We start from the raw sequence: 25229 nt of genomic DNA, 5'->3' as shown, positions 1-25229 counted from the left end.
TTAAGACGTATTATTGTATATTTTAACCCACAAATTTATCTGAGATATATATTAATGGGCAAAAAGTGTTCAAATTTACGTAATAGATTTTATTCTATGTATAATTTCAAGATTCACAAGTGATACCGCCCTTGAACACTTGCAAGTGCGTTACCGGCTTTTAAATAATTGGTATGCTCTTCTCTTGATGGACCCTGAGTCGAATTTGCTCTGAAATAGGTAACTGGGTTATTAGCTCTTTCCACATAATGGTGGTTCGGACACCAACAGCGGACGTCAAAGTGATACGGGTGAAATTATTCCTGTATGTACCGAAAATTGCGAACCATCCGTACTAAGCTTCTGTCTACTTTATCCTATTATTATATAAAGTGAGTCACAGAGTGAGTAACAGAGTGACACTTATATCATAATTTATTATTTATGACCACATTCTGTATAGTAACCTATATCTTTATCCCGAAATAGAACGTTTATATATATATAATATATATTTATTTACTTTTAAATTAAATACTTACATATACAGTCAGACATATACATTAATTTTAAGCTATGGTATTACCATCAAACATAATCCTTAACTAATATTAACCTATCAAAGCCGAATACAACGGTTATATATCCGTAAAACAAGTTTGGTCCTAGAGGAATTCTATGGATACTTGTCTTAATCCCACGTAGAAATGCGCGGGCGCACCCGACGCATTTATCACTGTGAATGCATGTCGAACTTCGTCTAGCTTAATCTAATTTAAGATCTTGGACGTAACAAATTGAAATTTATGACTCGCTTTCGGATGTCTTTGATTTTTGGTCGGTATTATTCTACCGTTTACATTATACATATAATGAAAAGTTAAAAGAAGCTAATATATTGTAAAAACTTATTTTTTTATAAGAAAACACTGATCTGTAACACAAAAAAAAGTATTTAGTGTTCTAGCCTCCCCCTGAGCGATGTTGCATGACATGGCAACCCGAATTAGGGAAAACAATATTTATACATATTCTGAAGTTGTGAGTAATGAGGTACTGCCAGATTTGCGAATCGTATTACTTAAAAATTAACAAATATAGTTAGTACCTACCTCACCAATACAATCTTTATAAATATACTTTAAAGGAATTACTTCAATCACGCTTGATTAGGAATACGATAAGCACAGCGTTTACATAAACACACGGGAACAATGGTTAAATCTTCGACCAATTTTGGCTTGTCGTGTACAATAGGTTTAATCATTTACACACCCAAACCCCTGAGTGTGCCTTCTTGGGATATGTGTTTTGTTCTCATTTGACACAACTTTTGCACCTGTGCTTTTTTACCGACTCCAAAAACGTCAAAGGCGCATAGATGCGTTTGTGAGTAACTTCTTTCCGCTTCGCCATAAATACTTTGTCCCAGACTTGAGGAAGATAATGTCATGATACAATTAAATTTTACAGTTTAGGCCCTTTCAACCCAGAATATATAAAATATTATATAAATATCTGCAGTGAAATAGCGAACCATTTATCATATTATTATTATAATTACGACATCAAACTACGGGCAATATTTTAAAAGATTTTTTTATTTGATAAATCAGACAATTTATTCTTCCGCACTGACACTGCACTGCAATGAATAATTTTTAATTTAATAATTAAATAAGTTCATATTAATTTTAAACTGTACGTTTTGTACATTTAATTATTATTTTTAAACTGCCATTTCTACGGACATTTAGGACATTGTTGTTAACCATTTTCAAACGAATGGAAATAATGTGTACCCGGGGTTTAAATATAGAATCTATAAGATAGACAGAATGTTAATTGTGTTAATTATTATAATAGATTTATTTCTACATTAAATTAAATGCAAAGATAATAATTATACAGTCTGCAGAAGAAAGTCTATCTTAATATTCTTATCTATGAAGTGTAAACAAATATTATCTGACATATGACATTATTATTGAAACATTAAATATTTGAAAAATGTTTTTAGAATAATAAAAATGAAAAAAAGCTTTCATAGATTTAAATTTAATTTTATACGTTAAATTATTTTAAATGTATAACGGTAATATTCAATAATGGTGATTAAATCAAAACAATTTTTTTTTTAACACCACTTAATTTACAAGAAACTTATGATAAATTACTATTTACTATTTGAAAATTAGAATTAGTTATTGAACACCTCAATTAAAAGAGACATTATTTAATAAACATGTTTTAGGTTTTATTGACATAACAACTAATTAAGTATTTCGTTGCCAGCTTCTCAATGGTGTACCGAAGCGCCTTCGATCACGCATCTGCGCGTGCGCATCACGCTATATTCGCGTGATATTTATTTTAAAGGTCTATATCGACAGGATCGGCTTTATCTGCTATTGACCATGCAAAAGTAATTAAGGGTATAAAAGTGACGATTAGATGTCAAAATGTAGCCTGCACATTACATAGATATTTTATAGAATAGACGACTTGGACTCTGGCAACTTTCCGCGCCCCGGCCGCTCATTCGATAGATGCGCGTGCGACGGGTGGCCGCGCTTACAACCCGCAATAGACAATTACGGCCGGACTGTGTTTAAATTTAATAAAATTTAAAGGGGGTCTCGTGTTTGTGAATGGGACAGTGCTTGTGACTGAATTGTGCTAGTGAAAAAATCACCAATATTTAATATGTCATTGGAGCATCAAATACCTCTGATGAAAAAGGTAAAATTAAAATATTAAATGTTGGCTACCGTTAATTAATGTTCGCTATATTTTCACTGTAGAACAAAAATGTAGTTCTATTGTTGTCATCTTCAAGGTGACATTTAATATTCTTACATTCACAAAGTATGTCTAGGACGTAATGTTAATATCTTTTGACTTTCTTCGAAGGTTTCAATTCAAGTGTTTATTCACCGGTAAAGATGAGTTTTATGAAGCATTCTGCATATTTCTTGTATTTTAACAATTGTACATTAAAAGTATTATGAAAGGAATAACGTAATTAACTTTTTTATTTTATCGAAGTCAAAAAGTGATGGTATTTGTAAATCTTATTTACGAAAATGTTAAATTCATTGAATGTTCTGTACAAATAAGGTAAAAATCTCGGCACAATATACTTTTTTGATAGCAATTATTTTGGTGGAACTATACTTTTCGGATTGTTGGTTTGCAGTAAAAACCGTAATATATATGTTTTTTTTAAATATTACTGGCTGATATAAACGTTGGCCACGATATAGCCTTGTATGCTTGCAACGTGTCTCACAATTATTATTAGTTTACAGGTTTTTGTATGCAAAAATGCAGTCACAGGTTCACTCGTCTCGTCACAAATAGGTTTTGAGAAACACGCTATGAAGGATAAATTGTTTTCTTAATCAATTAGGAAACTGTTTTTTTAATCGTAAATAAGGCGTATGAGCTTTAATAATAATTATTTTTCAATATTAGACAAATAAGGTAGTCAGTACTTCAGTATTCAGTCCTTTTACACTGTTATTAAAAATGTATAATACCGCAGAATTCGGGAAATGAAACAAAATGAGTTGGTTGTCCAACGATAAATATGATTTACGGGAAAAGTGTAGTACTTTATCCTTATACTGTACTAAATCTAACCAATGGCTTTTCCATACAAGTTCAAAAACACGATTTTAATAATTATAAATTTTGATTGCCTATATGCAGTCAAGACTCCGTTGAAGTTTTCATTCGCTTATTGTATACAATTCATGCATTGTACCTAGCTACTTCTAGCTTTCTGTAATATTATTTATTCTTATTCTTATTTTTTTCGCTAAACGTAACCGATAATATAGATTCAACGAAGCACTAAAATACATAAAACAACCGTTGCATACATTCTTAAATAATATTAAAATATTCAAATTTATGTATAGTCTATGAAGTATGTAATCATCTTGATAAATAACTCAACAACTGGGATAGAACGGGTGCAATCATGTTTTATGTTCAACGAACCTTTCATTATAGGTACCTGCGTTAGTAAATAAGATTATGGAAGCTAAATTTATGTACACATTTGAATATAGATTAAAAATTATTTCTCTCTATTTATGAGACATCTACAAGAAAATAAATAGATATTATTAATGGTGTTCTATGTTATCTGTATAGCAGAAAATTCTAAATGTGTCTGAAATAATTTAGAAATGCGATATATGTTAATTAACGAAATGTTATAACTATAAACATAGCGGCAATTAGCAGACTGCTATCACAGTTCAAACATCATAATTTAATCAAGTGATGAACTAAAAATACACGATTGTCATTGACCTCACATTGAATTCTTGATATATATTCTATGAAGGTCGATTTGGCTTAAAAATAAAACGTAAAATTTATAAAGAAATATCTTTGAATTACCAACACTTTTGTCACACTTGCCAAGAGGAAAATCTGATACTATAAATAAAATAACATAAGCATTAAGTACCTATATTATTTTTTCGTATTTCGTATTGAAAGTTTGGGCCAATAGGAGCAAATTTTCTTAAGGAAGTCAGGTCCTTGCTGCTTTAAGCTTGGAGGTAAAAACAGGGGGGTAAAAATCTGTAAAAAACGCTGTCTACCCTTGGTTAATACCATTTAGACAACAAAGAGAATCAATAAGGCTAAAATCCAGGTTTGCATTATCTCTCTGCATTATCACAGAGGGTAGATTTAAAAATGTAAAAAAAATCTCATCTATGTCATAAATTATAAAAAAAACCTTTAACTAAATAATGTTAATAGTTGCAATGGGCCCAATCACATGATTATAACAAAATTGGTACAGTTCGTTGAAGTCCGCGAATCTGAGGAAAAGTATTATCGTTAATTAATGTGAATATTTGTAGTATGTAAATTAATAACATTAAAAAAACGGACTGCTTTCGGAATATCAGTGGTCTGGGTCTCTGACTCATTTACATTAATGTTAAAATAAATATAAACAACTTAATTATATAGCACACTTTTGCCGATATTCTTGTAGCTAAGAAAACGTAGCGATGGTGGCGAAATATTTTTCTGCGGTCGTTCGCAGGGTTTTTAAACGAATACTGCAGGTTTGCCAAGCGTACATTTCATATATATATTTTTACATTATAAAGATATCTTTTCTCCTACATGTCCGTCGTTTTCATTTTGACACGTTTTCAAAATATCAGTCGTAACAGACAAAGAAAATTATATAGTATATATAGCTTTTTATTTTTAAGGGGGGTGTCGCAGCAACTGATAACGCAGCACCACCATGGTTGCAAACGTGGGCTTTAATATTCTTTATCGTATATTAAAAAGGCTGCCTCGGCTCCCTAACAGACTAGAGTCGTGCGGAAACAGGTACTCTTAATAAGTATGTACCTAAAATAAAAAACAGAAAAAAATAACCTTTATTCGAGTACATAAAGTTACACTAAGTCCAAGTCATTTATGTTATCACTAATACTCGACCTCGAATTCATTGCAAAAAATTTGCAATTTTTTGCCGCTATCCTTTTTATATCTTCCCAAGTTTTTGGTGGGCATCCTCTCTTTTTTCTTCCCACTGGGCCCTCTAATTTGTGATATGGTGTGTCTTTTTGACCCAAGTACTATCTCAAATGCGGCTAATGTGGCCATCCCATTTCCATTTTAACTTTTTTGTATTTATTACAATGACTTTTATTTTTGTATCTGTACTTTTAATAAGTGTTTGTTTCCGACTATACAAGCCAAGGATTTCGTGTAGTATTTTTCCCATGAAAAATAATATTAATGATGCACGCTGGCAAATGTTATTTTGCCATATAATTTTTTTACAGTACTTATGTGTAAAAAAGGGTTGGTAGGTTAGGATTATATATTAATATTTGAGTTCATATGTATTTTTAGAATCAATTTTTATTCATTCGATTTTTTTTTCTATCGATTGTCCCATATACGGTCAATTTGTTTCACAGGAGTACGATTAAAAACACTGACACAAGATTTTTTTTATTTAAATGAAATTGAATTACATTTTAAGTAAAGTAACAGAACCACTAGTATTTTCAAAAATATCTGGATTTATGTAGGCAATTATCAAAGGGTGACACTGGTTGATTAAAATGTTCCAATTTAATTTGTTATCTAAAGGCGACGACAAACGAAATGCCAGATTGTGTTCAACCTTAAAATTTGTGTCCTCAAAACTGTAATAATATTAACATTACAATAACAAGCAATCATTTTCACCCGATTGAAATGCAACAAAATGGCTTTTTGAGTTTGTAGACTAACAAATGTGGCTTGGTAGAAGTTAACATAAAGTCTTATTGATGTTTTTAAGTATTGTCTATGACAACCTAGTTATATGTTACATCTTAGCAATATGTTACATCAACGTCTGGTATAGACAAGTAGACATTTGACGTAATAGACAACGGATATCAGACGTAAAATGGAACGTTAAAAATCAAACTAGCAAACACAATTTTATTACATAATTTCGCGGCTAATTGCAGACATCTGCCATTTTCCTGTACATAATTTTGAAATGGTCTATATTTCCTTTTATAATATTCATAAATTATATGTATGTATTATTAATTTAAAAAAAATCTTTTTTTTAACAGGTTTAAACACCAACATAACAAAAACCCGAAAAATTATTTTTACTGAATAAATAATAGAATGAAATAATTCGTCTATTTAAGAGTCAGATTTTATTTGCTTTAGTTGTGCAAATATAGATTATACTTCCCTTAAATCAGAGATTTTTTCCATGATTTTGTTATCTATAGAAAAAATACTTTTAGCTTCATTCAAATCGGCCTAGTAACAGAAATTCTTGGCGGGAAATCAGTGCACCAAATGTCACCTTATAGAAAGCATCCATAGTTTTCTTGTACCGGTTTGCAAGAGCCTACAAAACCAACCTATATAGTACTAATTGGCCTTATAATGTGTAAAGTGATTTCTTCGATCATGAAGATTAATTATCGACTAGTTTATCGGGAAATCTATGAGTTGAAAGTACGCATAATTTCCTGATACTTGAAGAATGTCGTTATATTAGCATTATTTATTTTCACTACTTCTTGTTTATTAAGAAATAATAGTCAAATTTTGTTGACTTTATAATTGTAATGTTATATAACAATTAGAGTTCTTGGTTCTATGAAGGAGTGGATGAATGAAGCATTTATTTCAAGCAACCAACTTCTTACACCCAATAGTAACTAATCTTATAAATTTAGATATTTTGATAATAATTTAATATAATTATTTTGCTAATAATCATTTCAATCTTGCTCAATGTTTGCTTATCTTCCGACATAGGCCACCTTCAAATGTTTCCACTGTAATCTCCTATGCCGGTTTACCTTGGTTTCTTTTGTTATGTTTTGTATTCCATTCTACAGTATCTGTTCATTTACCTATAGTATCTCCTAACGTTTGGCCTGTCCTTGGTTTATTTAGCCACTAATACATTCGTAAGATTTTTTATAGCAGAGCACACAAATATATAATAGGGAAAAATGATAAGAGTAAATTTTACGATGCGCACGCATACCGTCACAATAAACCGACACTCTGAAGTTAGATATAGTCAACATTTTAGTTTTTTGTGATATTTAAATAACTTTTATTAAACTAGATAATACGTTATAATAAAGCTTTCAATAAAGTGTAGTTTTTTCTACAAACGTACAATAAACTTTTTACTAAGATTTTTATCTTGTTACGCCAAAGAAGTACAACTTCTAACGCTTGTATATAATAACATACATTTTTTTTTACTACTCTTATTATATTGTCTTATTTTTCATTTGTATTCCTATTTACCTTTCAACAAACAATGTCCTTTCGTGACTTACAACTACTGTTTTAAAAGCGGCGAGTTTTATTTTGAATATATTAAAAATAGTATGTCTCGAGTTTTCGATGTCAACAACCGTAAGGAATTTAAATAACAAATGACTTCCAAATATTCCAGGCATAATTATAAACGCCTCAAAATCGCGTACTTTACCAAATTTTACTTAATATCGAATACTTGCTATATGCTATATTTAAAGAAATAATTATTTTAATATAACTGATCTATGAGTGAAAAATTAGTAATAAGTATAATATTTATGGCGTATAGTTTATATAAAAAAAAATCAGTAGCGCAAAAACGTGTTTAGGTATGGGCCTAAGACTTTCTATATCTGTTCCAAGATGATTTGCCAATATCAAAGTAAGTAGGTGATCAATCACCTGTGCTTGACACACGCCGTCGCCTTTTTGGGTCTAAGGCAAGCTTCCTTCACCGTTAGAGTGAATGTTAAATTCGCACATAGGTAGACAGTTTGCGCATTTGCCGAGGATCGAACCTTCGACCTTAGTGATAAGCGTCGCACTCCGAAGTTACTAGGAAAAAACTGCGTAACTTAAAAATAACTTAAAGGAAAAAATTCAGTAGCACCTGTCAAACGATATATCGTTTTAGAACAATAGCTTCAAATGTAATATTTGCACACCTGCACAGCTGTAGGTAAATGTATGACTTTACTTTAGAACAGAATGGCTTGTGTCAGATTCGACCGGCTGAACATTTATTTTATTAGATTAAAAAAGATGTCATAATATTATGGCATGCCGTAGTATTCTTATTGTAAAAATATGTCGAGAAGTTTTGGAGTTTATTTGTTTAAAATATATCATCTTAATAGTATCGAGGGTTCTCACATTTTTAAAGTAAAAGAGGCAGCAACAAGGTCACGTTTTTATATTTTGAGTAAGATAAGATTAATGAATTTAGGTGTCAAAGTCAATGTCAAGGATTTTAAGATATTGAAAAGTGCTAATCCGAAATTAAGTTTTTAGTATTAAGATTTCAATTAGACAGTTCGCTTATCTGTCACGTACCGGCATCGTGCCATACCAAAGACAATTCATTTGTATTTGGAACTAGCAGAACTTAGATAACGGTCTAATTCATACGTATAAAGCCTATATAGTTGTATTATACGTTTAATTGCTCATATTTAACAAAACGTTTATGAGAAGAAAGGTTAAAGAAAATTTAAAGACGATTACGATGACTATTGACTTAAAAGCACTGTTTGTACTTACACTTTCTAGACTCTTTCACTTTTAATATTTTTTTATCATGAAAGTTGTATTAATTCCCATTGGTGTTCGTTATTCAGATGGAATGAAGGACGCACTAACAATGACAATATTAAAATTTTAACAGCAAATCATAACAAAAGCCGTTCACAGTTTTTTCATATAAATCTATTTTTTAGAAGTACGCGTTTTCAACTGCTGTGAGTTTATGTCAACGCCTGGTCATACATAAGTAATTCGTCTTACGATATTTCTTAAAAATAGATCAACGACGCATATAACAGCTCATGGGGAAACGTAATGAATTCCCACGTGTTTGGCAAAGTTGTTCTTAGCAAATTTGGTTTTACGGATATTTATCGTTCAACGACTTTTAATTGCGAAATATTTTTGCGAGCTACTTCTACTCATTTAATGCAAAGTGGCAGGTAGAAGTATACATGTCCGCAGACGCACGTCTTGGTACTCAAACTTAGAAACGCGGCATTCAAAATTAAAGCCAAAATGATCGTTACCTTTCGAAAAGAGATGGCACTATTATGGCTCTGACTACTACTGTTTTCCTTTTGAATTACCTACCAAAAACTTCTTACGTCTTTTTCATACCATAACTTACATAATGTTTTCTTACAAGAGCAATAATATGGCATACATCTGAGTCCGCAACCGCTACCGACCGGCTTCCCTCGGGGACCATTTGAGCCAATATTTCTTGTATACTGCTCACTAACAAAGGGTGTTAATTAAAGATGATCTTCAGTTGAGGAAGTAAAACAAAATTTCGTGAATAAATTGTATTTACAAAGCGGTTTGTTCAAACAAGAGCTATTTGTTTAAAGTCGTCGAAAATGTTGTTTAAAACAGGGGCAAACTTGCAGGAGTCTCATCTGATGTTAAGTGATACCATCGCCCATGGACACTTAATACCAGACGACTTGCGAGTGCGTTGCCGGCCACATGATATTACAATTCTTTTTTTCTTAATAACGCAAGCAATCGCGTCTGTCTCTATTAAAGTTTTAGTATAGTAACTTAAAAATATAGTAAAATATATGAGCGCGGCAGTTCTAGGGTTCCCATGTAAGAACCCTAGAACTGCCTAATGTGCTTCTAGATTTAGACTAATTTAGAAAGGCTGGTTTCGGTCCAATAAATATGTTAAGCAATTATAACTCTTAAACTATGTAATTGGATATTATGATCTGAGATATTGGCAAATGTAATGCAATAAGGGTCACATTAGCAGAATCGCCGGGTGTGTCGGTCATTATACTATTGAATGAATTTAAAACATCAATTGTTTCAGAATTGAATAATTCATTGATAAGATATTTTCGTGTTTCAGTTTTTTAAATTCATTCGATGTGTTTGTAGTAATCAATCGTCAATAACTGTAATAGGTAATAACTATTTAAACAGTGCAATTTCAGTGGAAGATCAAATTACTAGAAATATATAAAAATATCCAGTGAAATAAATTTCATAAAAAAAGATACTTATTTTTTAGTTACGTTGGATAGGTAGGATGAAACTAAAAGAGTAATTTATTTTTCTGTTATAACATTCCAATAAGATTATCTATATTTTATATCGGCACTTATTGGATATCTATCAAAACATAAAGATTATATACTAGTACAACACGATTACAACATTAATGAAAGTGCAAACATTGAAACAACGGAAATGTCAATTGTCAATGATTCGTGTCAATATTTTTAACCTTCCAACGAAAGATTAATTAGCTAAGGGTCTTAGTCTGTGTTCAATTGTTTTTAATTTATGTATTGACAAAGAAATTGAAAATGAAAACTCAATGTGAATGAAATAATCATAATATTATTACGTATCTCAATTTGCCATAGAGAACGAACATGCTGAGCAAAAGTTGCCATTTTGTCTTGAGAACGGACATATTGTTTCACGTTTACAATAAATTAAACAACATAACATTATAATGTTATTACAATTTAATGTTATGTTGCAGAATTTTGTTTATAAAATGACGAATACAAAATAATTATTCAAATGAACTTCAAAACGTAATTTGAACTTAGTTATCTGATTTAATTTGAATAAAACATATTCCTAAATCTTAATAAACGACTCTGAGTGTGGCTGATATCTGGCTATAAGAAGTATTATTTTGTAGTTATAAAATAATTCCATTAATAAAATTTTGTCACGTCACACTATTGTGGATGACGACAGTGGAAAATAAGTTTACAAAACATTCTTCTAATTACTTAATAGAAATTTCGCAAAATGTGTTATCTTACTTTCTTATCTAAGTTCAAAGAACTCTTATCAAAATTGTGTTATGTGACATTCTACATTCTAAATACTTAGACTTAACAATGGATTTGTTATCATTAATTATTATTAGTAATCATAATATTAAAGCTACCTAGTTTATAAAAAAACAATCAAATAAATCTCTTTGATAGTAATGAACATCTTTTGCTTTTTAAAATGAATCTTGTTAACCTAAATTACCGCTACAAAACGACTCACGCCTCGGTGCGAATGAACATAATATGGATATAGTCTGTAGTTGAGGATTGACAACGCATACATTGTCACATAGACTTGACATGTTAAATCTGATTAGCACTTTCCCGCGCTTTGGGCTAGAAAGCTATTTTCCACAGACAAACGTTAAAGAGACGAAAAAAAGACGACGTTAACACAAATAAATATATTGTTGATTTTTTCAAATTTATTATTCATTCAAAATAATGTTTTTTTTTCTTTAATTTTATATCATAGAAATTTAGTAGGAATATCCCGGAATTATCTTACGAATTTTCAGACTTCCCACGTCAGTGCAAAGGTATGGGATTATTGAATCATGCCATTGACGCCATTGGGTATCCATAATTTATGTTTATTTTGCTTTTAAACGTGAGTGAAAAACAAGTTTATGTTATCACGAGAAAATGAGAGTATAAACACACTTATCAGAGTATTTATGCATTTTGACCTTATCTTGTATAATATGAGTGCCCTAGAAAAATTCATATTTACTTTCATAATTATATATTTTACCAGAAACGTCCATTGATACGTCATTTGATTAACTCCTTTAGCTTGCACATGATTATGAGAGATTTACTCGTAAGATGGCATTACTTAATTGAAAATGGAATGGTGTAATTGCTTTCATTTGCCTTAATCTGTAAATTAGAAATGTTTAATAAGTGGTTAGCTTACGTTTATAGAATGTTAGTGTAGCAATAAATAAATAGATCTTAGTCTGTAATCTTTTAATATGTACAAAATTTTACGCGTATAGTTATTTCGTAAGATATAAGTAGTACCTTCATTGCAGCTTTTCTCTTTTCTTTCTTTTCTCTCAAACATTACACATGAGCACAATGAGATGCTTATTTATGAGATGTTATGAGATGTTTATTTGGTACCCGTAGACCGAGTCTCTTCATTTTATCCAGATTATGAACTCGACCCGTAAGTATTTTACGTATTTAAATACATAAATGGCGCTTAGGTAGAAATATAAGAAACCGAAAGAAAATCTCACCATAAACTACTGAAAATTTCCATCCAGCCATTGTATGAACAATGACAACAAGACAGGACAATGGTTTTCCGTGTGCCATTCATCGTTTCATTAAACATAATATATTAATTAGGTAACACAAGTATATTATGTATGTATTAGGGTAAATATTAAAAAAAGACAAGACTACACAAAAAGTGTACTTAGGTACTTTTCACACACAATTAAGTTTTATATGAAAAGATTAAATGGTGTCTTGAAAATTTTGCCACATAAAATGCATAACGAGTGCTCAACTCGTGTTACATTTAAATTTCGAATGGCCTTATTGTGTTCTAGAAGTTCAATGAACTCAATATGAGTATTCCCCTTAAAGATATAAAATAATATCGGTGACAGTAATCCTGTGATAGTAATCCTGTTAGGATAAGATAAATGATTAGTGTTTGAAAACATAGATGTTATACAACACTAGAACAGAATGTGTTTTTAATTATGTTTTTCATAGTTACAAAAGTACGTAGTTTTATATATTCTTATATTATTTTATTTCTTCTGGAAAAATTCAGGAGTTCAGACACATTTTTTTTTAATTCTTCGCGATTTTAACGGATTTAATAGTGCTTATCCGAAGCTGGATATATTCGGTAGTGGGCTAAACGGTTTTAGAAAAAGCATTGTTAAGTGCCTATCTCGAATCTAATTTGCTGTTGTGCTGATAAATTTTTTTCTGCTTTATCAAATTGGTAATTTTATTGGTATGTTTATTGTGTGCTTATTTTATCTTGTTATATATATTTTAATTGTATTATTAATTTTTTTTGTAACAATTATGTTTACATAAATTGTCATCCATTTTAGATGGAAGATATGTTATAGACGGTTTGTAAATATGCCGGTGATTTAGTACTATGTAATATGTGGTTAACTATGATAAATAAATAAAACATAAAATTGGTACGGTCCTGATGCCAAAAGAAGTTAAAAAGGTTAAGAACCAATAAACTAATAAATATTATAGCAGTTATAATTCCAATAGTTTTCGCATTTTTTAATTGTTTCAAGTAAATATAACATTATTTTCTTTGTAAACCCGTCAATATTATGGCGTCGGAGAAGGAAATTCCAATTTTAAATTAAAATATGTTCTATTGTTTTTATCGGTATCTTGACTTCGGTAACAGGCGAGTGCGATACAGTTCTAATTTTATACTTCTTATTCACACACACAAAACACTCATTTACTAATTCCTAGTAACTTTACCATTGCATAGATAATAAATAATGACACTTTGAAGCAAAGGTATTTCAGACAATTTTTGTTGAGTGGATGAAACGAATCTATGTCATCTTTTCAATTAAAGCTTATTGGTGATCACGGCCACGTTCTCAATGACATCATATGTGCAATATTTTATAAGTTGGGTGCATTGAGGCCTAACAATCAGGGATGCTATATTTTTTTTTATTGCGTTACAATAATGGCAATTCAAAATGACTTTTCTAAATTTCATTAACTAAGTTTTATATTAATATAAAAGTCCGTCCGTTATATTTGTTACTATTATACATTTTAAGGTAACTTGTTACTACCCGCACAGTTGACAGCCCTAACTGTCAATCACAGTCTATCAATCAATCATAATTTCCAGCAAAAAATATTATTAATTTAAAACTGCATAACTAACGCCTGTTTTACAAAGAGTAGGTATGTAGCTCCCAAAAAGACTACAAATTTATGTAGTATATCACCAGTATATAAAGTCTTATTATAAAAATTAAAACATCTAATAAATACTTCGTATAATAAAAAAAATAGTAACTAAAACTAAATAGAAAGTGAGTTCTAAAATATTTATTTGAGGATAACCTTACTACCCATATAAATATTTCAAACGTTCAATTCATATAAGTACTTTGTAAATAATTATATTGTTCAATAATATCAGTAGTGGAACTGAAATAGATTGAGGTAGGTCAGTATCCGAATGAACCGGAAACCTACGTATAGATACCAAATTACATTCATAATTGTTTTATAACTCGAGCACAGTTCTTTAATCAACGGTCAATGACTCAACCTGTAAATTTGTAGATTTTGTGGCAATAAAAAAAATTCTCTCTAGTCTCTAACAATAATGTATTATGGATATAATGCATGGGTCTATGGGTTCCAAGCAATGATTTGAGGCGGAAGTTACAGCTTTTGAATATACCGCGTGCACACTTGGTTAGCGAGCATTACGTGTAATAAATAGGATTTCTGTCTAGGTAGGCCTGATTGTTGTACTCTAGTTACAGTGGCGTAACTACAACATCTGGGGCCCGTGGCAAATTCTTTTGATGGGGCCCTATGAGTAAAAATCGTCACTTTTTACTCAGTTTGACGATAACGTTTTTTAGACTTCAACAAAACGAACTTTTAAAGCATAAACGGCATATGTCCTGCACATCTAGAAGGGTTTAATGTTTTTAATGTTATTGAAGTAGAAGGCTCAATTTAATAGATATTGATTTATTAGAAAACTTAATAAAATATTATATCTTCTTACTTTACCCAAAAAAAAAAATTGTTAAACTGTTTCAAAAAAAATGGCTTTGCTTTTTTGACAGTATGTAAAATTACTGGTTACGTATACATCTCTAAAAATAAATCGACATCTTTTTGTTTAGTTTGGTTGAAATGCTTAACGATTAACATGAACTTTTATTATGTTCTTTAGTTGTCTCACTTTGGATTATAAAAATATGCCCTCTTGGGCAGGGGCCCTATTGGAGCCCGAGGAATTTTCCCAGCCCTGCCACCCTATTGATACGCCACTGGCTGGCTAAGTTCACAAGAGCTGCTTGTGCATAATTAGTTAAACTTCTAGGTTTATACATGTTTTAATGTAATAATAATTACAGATTGTTATGGGTTTTTGAACTATAAAATAAAACAAAATAAACACATTTTGAAATATTTATGACAAACCTTAAGCTAAGTAAATACTAACCTGCATTAACTAATTAACTAAACTTATAAACTAAAATTAACATTAACTAATAGGTTATGGGCGCCAGGAGGATTTTTATTCTTGGGTCATCCCACCAAAACCCGCTGTATTGTACAGGAGTGTTCACAACACAGTGACACTATCTTCATCCAAACATTTGTTTTATGAATATTAAATTTGAGGGCATTTCATAAAGCTAAAAAAACAAACCAAAAAAAAAAAACATTTCAAATACTAAAACAAAATTAAGCCACAAGATAATAATAATAAAAAAAACACATACCCCTCAACACAGTAATAACACTAGAACCAAAATTTTATATAACACCAAAATGTTAATATTAAGTGTGTCACCGACACGTCCAATTATCGGCAAACACCAACCGTGTCTTTCCTCTCGTTCCTACCCTCTTACTATCACAAGATATATCCCTGTTCGTATTGTTGTGTAGTTCTATCGTATAAGTAATAGGTTTAGGTTTAAAGACTGTATATCTCAAAAAAGACAAAAATGTTACACTTACATGACATCACATTACATCTAAATAAACGCAATAAAATAGCCTTCCATGCAATAAACTTAAAGTAAATGTAACCATAGAAATATGAATTAAAAGTAATTATAAGAGAATAATTTTGTCTTACTTAATTTTAACTTAGCTTCGATTTGATTGATATTTGTGGGTAGTTTATTATACAGCTGTGCACCTTCGTTCGTAAACATTTATTGCCGTAGTTCGTACGTATTTTAGCTAATGCAAAATAACTCGTTCGACGCATACTTCTGGTATTAATTGTGAAGATATAATTATTGTGAATCAACATAGAACATTAACTTAAGAGTAATAAGTAAATTAAGTCTAACCTTACATATCTGAGATATTTAACATAAGAAAGTCTCCAATAACACTATTAACATCTCAGCATAGAAAAAAAACAATATAATAAATTTCAAAATTCAACCGAATGCCAAAATTTACGAAACTAAAATTACCAAGCAACAATTTTTTTCACCACACAGACGGATCTGTTTCTGTTTTATCACAGTAGCTATCTATCAACAGATGAATGCACAGCTGATGGGGTTTGTACTACGATTATGAAAAACTACATTTTTTTTTATTTGCCACAGAACAGTATATAGTAGTAAACTAAAAACTGAAATACTTATATTAATATCGGACGGATATCATTGGACCTCGATGTTATTTCAGTACCGCTGCCTACTGTCAGTGACGTCCTACATTACGATTTTATTTTGGCACTACACATCATTCACGTGACTTCGATTTATTATCTGATGCATGCGTATGCGAGATTACAATTAGAATTTTAGAATTACTAAGGCTGGCGCTGATGGTCGACATATATGAACTTCTAGGAAGCGTTTTTGAATGACGCGTAGCTGTCAGCATTCAGCGCGCACGGTGGTCAGGGCTGATAGCTGCGCGTGCGGTCGGCGTGACACTAAAACCAACCCTAGTAATTCTAAAATTCTAATTGTAATCTGGCATACGGCCATAGTAATTCAAATATAAATTCCATTTTTAAATAGTCAAAATATTATTCAGAAATATGAGAGCACCTAAAATGATAAATGCCGGAAAATTATCTAAACTGGCGAATTTAATTATCTAATTATACGGGAGTTAAAAAAAATACATTACTGTTACTAACGTCAATAAACGTTAAATAAATTTAATACGTAAAAACTTATTATTTTAATATAACTACTTAGGGTGAACAAATTTTGGTACAATAAAGCGTCGATTTTTTCAACTTGGAATCTATCATAGTTATGAAGTTATATCAAACTTGTAACAAAAGTTGTATTGTTATGCAATAGAAGGCAGTTCGCTCTACTGATGTTACTAATGTTAGTATTGTGTTTGTTCCGTCGCCCATGGACTTTTAAGAAACACTCTTAACAATTCCTAATCATAACTTACCCATGGATGTTATTGGATTAATACATACTCTATTAACACGTGGCCGTAAATAGAAGTCAAACAAGAACAAATCAAAATATATTTACAGTAAATAAAGGGAGAAGAACAGCAAGAGGAAATGGAATAAATCTCTCCGCCATTCTTTTAAATTGCCATATTTTTGGATTACAAGGAAATTGTAAGAAACAGCATAACGCCATGATTCTCTAACATGACATGACGTATAGAACTTAGCACATGTACGTTTAATATTATTCTAAACTGTTAATATATTTATAGAGTATAAATAACTAATGAATAATTACCGTGATAGATGACTTGTTGGCACTTGCGTCGCCTTGTGAGGTACAAAACTTGATATCAATGAGTTTATAATGTCGCTTCTATAAGACTCCTTAGCATTAACTTTCCCTTCAACGAGAGGTCATTTTGGTGAATTTAATTATATGGAGCAGGTAAAATTATATTCTTGATACCATATTTGACCAACCATTGACAAGGTCAAGTTCATCTTAAGGCCATTAAACATCAATAAACTACGCGTTGCTTACAACAAATAGTATGAAACATTATCTAACGTCACACATCAAAACTTATTCAAGGTAATTAAATTAAATAAATTTACAAATACCTATCAATGACGTTTAACATTACCAGACAGGCTTACGCGTTTACTGATAATTTTTACAATTGTTATCACCTCCATATTTTTTATTTCTATCTCCGTGCTGATCATAGCGAACCATTTTATTTTATCTTATCGAGGCCGTTCACACTTGACATTCAACTTTTGTGTCATGATAGTCACGATCGAATAGTCACACGATTGTATAATATGCAGACGTGCAGTTTGCATTTTGCCCTGCATTTTATCTAATAAACAAGGAGTTTGTTTATTATTAGACATCTCGTCACTATATTTGCAATGTTATCTAATAAGAAATTTGTTTATTTCAGACGCAGATGAATGGTGATCACGCCAGCTCTCAGTGCGGTCTGACGTCGCTGCTGCCCATGTCTTGTCGTGGTCGGGCCGCAGCGTTCGCGCGAGACTTACAATCCAGACTCCGGAACCTCGGTACTCCTCAAGATGCGGAATGCGAGAATTCTTGGCTCAACAGAGAGAATGGCGTACACCGGCCGTCCACGTCGTCACAGCGAGACCTAGATACCTTCTACGATTTTGAGCTCGAATGTGAAAGCCCGTCCAGCCCCGTCGAAGAGTACTCAGCACCATTTACGGAACGATTCCCTGAAGACTCAGAGCTCCCTTTCTACGATATCGACTCCGACGAACTTAAAGAACAGAAAAAGTTTGTACTGAAGCACCCTGATAATGGGAAAAATGGATTTAAATTCACAACAGCTTTTTTCACAGAATCTCCTATTAAATCGCAACCAGTCCCAAAAGAAAACGGACACCTTGAAAAACCATTATTTTCGGCAATTACATTTGAAGGGTGTGCCAGGCAAAATAGTTTTGATGAAGTAGACTGTGTAGTGCCAACTTTGTGTAATTTGGAAAATGGCAGGATACTTCCACATATAAGTTCCACGATCGACAGTGATTCTGAGTTTGAGTCTGCAAAGAGCGAGCCTTCAGATGTAATCGAAGATTATACAGATTTAGATAAACGCTCAGATGATAACAGCGAAGCTCTAGAAAATATCTCTCTCGACGCTGAACTACCGGAAGAAGATGAAACAAAGGTTGAGCAGGAATCAGTCAATTGTGAATCGAAGGTGGAGAATGGTAATCACGAGGCCAACCAAATTTTAGAAACTGACTGTTTATCAGCAACTGAAAACGAACAAAAACACTCAAATGAAGAAAATAAACTCGAAGAGGAAGGAGAAGATGATAGGCCACAGCGAGTGAGACGATGCTCGTCTTTGAAAACGGGTAAAACTCCGCCGGGGACGCCAGGCAGGAAAAAAATTGTACGATTCGCAGACGTTCTAGGTCTCGATTTAGCTGATGTGAAAACATTTATGGATGAGATCCCTGTAATTCCTAAGTCTGCTTATGATGATCTGACCGGGTGTGATGTCCAAAACTCCCCTCCTGCTCGCCCCACTCCAAGACTTGGTGCTCTGACGCTAGTTCCTCTTTTCCGACTTCCCAACGATTTAACAGACAAGCTCGAAAAACAAAATATTTGTCTTGAAAGTGCAAGAGTCTCGGATGGCGTTCACATTACGATTTGTGGCTCTGTGCGTGTTAGGAATTTAGACTTTCACAAGACAGTTCACATACGATACACGATGAATCGATGGAAAACTTATACAGATTTACAAGCAATTTACGTGCAAGGCTCGTGTGATGGCTATTCTGATCGTTTTCAGTTTGTACTCTATGCTCCCTGTATATCGTCAGGACAAAGACTGGAAATTGCTGCTAGATTTCAGTGCAAAGGTCAACAGTTTTGGGATAACAACTGCGGAGCAAACTACTGTTTCGACTGCTTGGCTCTGGGTGCAATGTTGACTGCATCATCACCTCCTGGCGTCCTTCACCCTACCGTAGACTGGCATCCTTCTTTCTACTGACGCGCTGATAACGGAATTTGCGAATAAGAGCGTAAATGCGTCGACAGCGTCGTGAGAGAAGCGATGCCTGTCCTGGCTCGACTTAGAGTGCGCAGGCGGCTCGCAGGGACGCCCGTTGCTAGTCACATTCCTGTGCCTACTTCCACTAACAGTTCCTACGTGAGAGAACTTGGCGTCCTACGTTATCGAGGCTCCAGATGTAAAGCAATATTGTGATATTCTATAGACTAGGTGTAGATTATATTGAAACGAGTGTTCAACTCGTACGGAGTGCCATTTGCAATAATTACTGATTTTGAAGATTTTTCTCATTTTAATTTTGATAGATTTACGTCCGCGGGACAATAAAACGCAATTATAAGTAAACCCTATAGAAGAGTAGAGAAAGCTCGCGAGCTGCCCTCACGTATGTAATGATGTTTGTATATAGGCTGAGAGATGATGAATATATTGATTTTTTTATAATGTTTTAATGATACTATTAGCCCTACGAATAATTACTGTCAGCGAAGCCTCACACAGATAGACTTTCATGTTAATTCTTAGATATTTAAATATTTTAAAGTAAGCACGAAACTAGCGAATGTCTCGATGTGCAGACATTTTAGATTATTCTTGTAATAAAATATTATATATCAATACAGATCAATTAAATACTGTTTTCTATTTTTATATAAACAAATATATCAAAATCTCCATGACAATTTATGTATTAATTATATGGACTTATTAAGAATTGTATTTGTTTGTTAAAATTGAGATTCTATTTATCGAGAGACTATTAGGAATTATGAAATTAAATTATTATTATTTTTAAGAAATTATCGATATTTATATAACTGTTTTCTTTCTTGTACCTGAATTCTATGTGGCCATTAATTTTTACGGTTTGGAATAAAATTAATTTGCCGTTGTACTGATTAATAATTATAATGATTGTAATAAAATTATTGACAATTGTTTCATCGATAAACAATCCTAATAAACGAATGTGCATAATACTTGTTGTTTTAATTATATCCATGAATTATAAATGAGGTTTTTAAATTATTTATTCCAATAGCCGGCTCTCTGAACTTGGATTTCTGTTTTCGTATTTTTTTTATCGGCTGGAAGTTTATTTACCTTCCGTCCAAGGCACATAAATTTAAGGGTATTTAAGGGTTTTCTATATAAATTATTATTCATTTGGCACAAAGTAAACTACATTTGTATAATGCTGGGATTCAAATCCACGCTTGAGAGTCGCGCTAATCACTGCCAAAACTGCTTAAATTCGAAAATATGCTTATTTGTCTTTCACGTTTCACAACCAAATAGTTGTAATATATAATATAGTTCATATAACTTCATCACTGTTTGGTGAAATATCGATGTCAAATTATTGCAGAAATTTTATTTTGGGTTATATGACAGGACAGCTTCGGTATGAAGAGCGACCCCTATCGGCCGTTTAGGCTTGAGACCAGAGACTCATGGAGAGTTCTGACTGAGGATATTTATAGGGATGTTTCTCCTTATTTTTATTATTTATTTCAAATTCAACTGTCAATGTCTATGTACATTAGCGAGAGCGCTATGTAGAGCTGAGGGCGAGGCTTTTTTTCTTGCGGAGTGTGGACCGAAGTAACTTATTTCACTTTTAAGTGCTGAAAAAGACCTTTGCAGCTGCGGGTGGTCTCTATTTTGGTATCTTTTTTTTCGAGTTATTGACAGATTTTTTTGTACTGTCGATTCTTTATCTAATTTAAATACTAAAATCTCCTATCTGCTTGTAGATCCAATTCATTTAGTGTTTTGTCTCGATCTAGTTGAAATATGCAGGGGGTGATGAATAGGATCTAGCGACAACGCAATTTCAGCGCGCCCCCCCTAGATTATCGTGCCCTAGGCTGCAGCCTAGTTAGCCCTGCGAGACTATAATAGTTTTGTTTACGACAGGCCTCAAGGTATTTTAGCTTTAAAAGAAAACAATTTCTCCAAATATCTTTATTATTGCAACATTTTTGTAGTCTTAAGACTAATAAACGTTATCACAATCAATCGAAGGGCCAAGAAATAAATATAAAATAAAGTAAAATTAGTTAAAAATAGTTTACATTAATTAAAATATTACTATGTACAAGTTTTAATTAAGTATTCCGAAATAAATATTTACACATACATTTAAAGCGAAACGATGATTGTACAAAATTAAATCGAAACAGGTGCCAGTCTTCAACGAATATTTTACGTAAAGATAAAACCAATTAAAAAACGTTTGCTAATGGTACTCGAAAACACAAATGTATTTATGAATAAACTAAAGTTACATTTCTTACCATCAATCAATTAAAAAATATACGTATAAAAAGTTACATTAAAAAAATATTTAGCAATTAACTTGTTTGCTTCCAAAAGATCGCAGGCGCTAAAATTGTGTTCAAATTTGACTACATTAATTCTTTATCCCTCACAATTTTGGGTCTTAATATTATTTGTTAAACGAAAAGAACTGTAAATTAATATTATCTACGGGAAGTAGTGAACGGAAAAAGCGTGCCACACTTCTGTAAGATGCTGTTAGATGCCTTTTCTCTGTACTATACTGAAGGAATAACAAGTAATCAGAAAAAAGGGATATTATAATAAATTGGAATTGTTCACTATTGTATAGATTGGAAATAATTTAGTATTCTGGATTTACATACATACAACTAGATACATTGTGAATCTATTTCATTTTCTTTTATGTGAAAAGTAACACAACATCTGCACATAATACCAGTTATCTTCATTTGTTTTATGATTAATTACATTCCATTGTATCCAGCTTTATTGTGCTTAAAATTTCAGCATCAGATTTCTGTATCTGATTCATGATTTCTCAATCTGATTTGGCGGCTGTTAATTTGTCCTTAGTTATGGGATCATCAGGATTCGTTAGGACATTTCGAGGGCTCCTACGGGCCTCTTTTGTGGGGAAGGGGTAATAATTGATGTTTTTATGCACCGATGACTTGGGGTGCCTTACCAAAGTGGCGTGTGGACACCATCATTGTCAGGGTAGGCAGTCACGTCGTGGTGGTATTTTGTTATTACACTGTTTTATTATCTAACTTTGACTTACAACTGCACTCTTTAATTGTTCATGGATACCCGAATAGTGTTATATAGGTTCACTGTTTAATTTCGTAGTTTCACTGCATTACACAATTAATAATTCGTTTAGATAAGCTATACTTTACTAGCCTATTCCCTATATTTACAATAAATAAAAATACATGAACATCGGGTTACATATAGATATAAGTAAAAATAACAGTTTACAGATAAAAAATAACACGAAGTACTAAAATTAATAACGACTCCGAGTACTGATTCTATAACTAGGATATATTTATAATCTATCATACGTAAGTCTCCTCCTGTCACTTGGGGTTGAGGGCAAAGTAATGGCGGGATCTCGTAAAGCCTTCAGCTGCATGTGAAGCCTTTGCTTACAGAACTCATAGAATTCGATCTCTCGCGTGAAGTTCGCGCGTACGATGTTCTTCACTTCCTCGGAAACGGGCGGTTTAAATGCGTTTCGGTTGATCCGGTTGAATGTGTTTAGCTCCTCTGAAAAAAATGATTCGAAATTTGAAACTGTTTTTTTTGCTAGTTGACTATCTACAATAACCGCCATCGAATTTAAGTCGGGAATAGACAATTTTTTTTTAATATTGGAGTTTTTAAACATTGCCAGGCCTTTGTGCCTTAATACTGTTTGGTGATTAGTATAAGTTATAAAAGATTACCAACGTGGGAGTAAGTTCATTGTTAACCAAAATACTGATTTGAATATTTCGTTATTCTTATTTAGTCATTATTATTTAGAAAAAAATAAATATTTAACTGTCGCTTTACCACCATCATATATAACCTACATGGCGACTGAAATTTTTGCATTACGACATAACTTTTTTGGTTTAACTTACCCCAATACATTCTTAACGCTCCTCTGAAGAATCGAGGCACGTATCGTTCAAAGGCCAGCAGAGTTGAGTTCATATCTTCCAGAACTCCCACCACCGCGTACTGTTGTTCTACAACGCGTTTCGCACGTTGCAATGCTTCTGCTGTGTTGAAAGGCCTGAAAAAACATAGTAACCATCATCCAGTTACAACTTTCTTCTGATTTTATACATTTAAAAATAAACTTGTGTAAAAAAAATATCGTAACTTGTTTAGATATGTGCGAAGTTTCTTATCGACTCTTTTCGATAGAACAAAAAATAAAAAATAAACCAGTGAGCAGATTTCTGTATCTTTTTCATTTGATAGTCTAATATGAAAGTAGGTGATTAGTCTCCTGTGCCTGACACACGCCGTCGACTTTTTGGGTCTCAGGCGAAGTCCTCACGATTCCTTTACCGTTCGAGCGAAAGTTAAATGCGCACATAGACAGAAAGTCCATTGGTGCACAGCCGGGGATCATCGAACCTAGGACCTCAAGGATAAGCGTCGTACCGAGCTCCACAAGCCCAACAAGCTAAATACTTTGAATGAATTTCTCGATAGAACACCAAAGGTAATAAAAATGTTATAAAAAAATCCGATCTTGAGCGCTGTCATACTTTAACGGTTCAGACTTCAACAATAGTTTGACAGCTAATGAAACTTGATGTAACTTAATTAACGGGACTACGTTGTATATGTCATTTGATCCTTGCTATAATATAATATTCAACTATTATGACTGAACAAAAATTGACAAATTTTTCTAACTTTTTTTTATAGAACAGGGGGCAAACGGGCTGGCTCTTAGCAGTATGACTTACGTGCACTGAGGCTCATGGCCACAGAAGAACAGAGTCTGTCTTCGGTGATCTCCAATCCCTTCATGTGTCTCTCCTTCCATATATCTGCACTCCCGGTCACCACTCAGTACGCACGTTTCGAAATCCTGAAAATCAATTAAATTATTAATAAAAAAAATTCTTATTAATAAATATGACAGCTTCAACTCTTTCTTAGCTAATAAGAATATTTTATATTCTTGTGTAATTTTTTATTGCTTCCTTTATTGAAAAATTATATAAATTTTATGCAAAATCTTAGTCTTGCTTTTACGATTATTATATTTATTGATTTATTTAT

The 25229-nt window shown here is 32.2% G+C and overlaps 2 protein-coding genes and 1 long non-coding RNA gene across 6 annotated transcripts in view; 1 reads left to right on the top strand and 2 right to left on the bottom strand.

The window, feature by feature from the left end:
* Positions 1-21109, top strand: part of LOC111003741 (glycogen-binding subunit 76A) — a 42700-nt gene extending 21591 nt beyond the window's left edge. For 3 of the 4 annotated variants that reach the window (XM_045630804.1, XM_045630803.1, XM_045630802.1), the window contains exon 2: positions 18516-21109. In XM_045630804.1, coding sequence (XP_045486760.1) covers positions 18522-20108 — 1587 coding nt within the window. In that variant the 5' untranslated portion in view covers positions 18516-18521 and the 3' untranslated portion in view covers positions 20109-21109. Of the gene's footprint in view, positions 1-2511; positions 2722-18515 lie in introns of those variants that run through there. The other variant, XM_022274407.2, reaches the window with a different exon arrangement.
* Positions 15562-16007, bottom strand: LOC123689640. Its single transcript, XR_006750567.1, has 2 exons — positions 15893-16007; positions 15562-15805 (listed from the first exon to the last, which is right to left on the bottom strand). It is a non-coding gene; the product is annotated as an uncharacterized LOC123689640 (long non-coding RNA).
* Positions 21110-22966: 1857 nt separating the features above from the next.
* The window catches only part of LOC111003757 (heparan sulfate 2-O-sulfotransferase pipe), a 63260-nt gene continuing 60997 nt past the window's right edge, over positions 22967-25229 (bottom strand). The window contains exons 7-9 of the mRNA XM_022274433.2: positions 24911-25035; positions 24068-24222; positions 22967-23708 (exon numbers count right to left, since the gene is read on the bottom strand). Of these exons, the coding sequence (XP_022130125.2) occupies positions 23488-23708; positions 24068-24222; positions 24911-25035 (501 nt within the window). The 3' untranslated portion in view covers positions 22967-23487. The remainder of the gene's footprint in view (positions 23709-24067; positions 24223-24910; positions 25036-25229) is intronic.

This window comes from Pieris rapae, chromosome 13 (assembly GCF_905147795.1).
Source record: "Pieris rapae chromosome 13, ilPieRapa1.1, whole genome shotgun sequence".
In the NCBI taxonomy this organism is placed as follows: Eukaryota; Metazoa; Arthropoda; class Insecta; order Lepidoptera; family Pieridae; genus Pieris; species Pieris rapae.
Note: the sequence above shows the minus strand (reverse complement) of the source record. Positions and strands in the feature narration are given on the sequence as shown.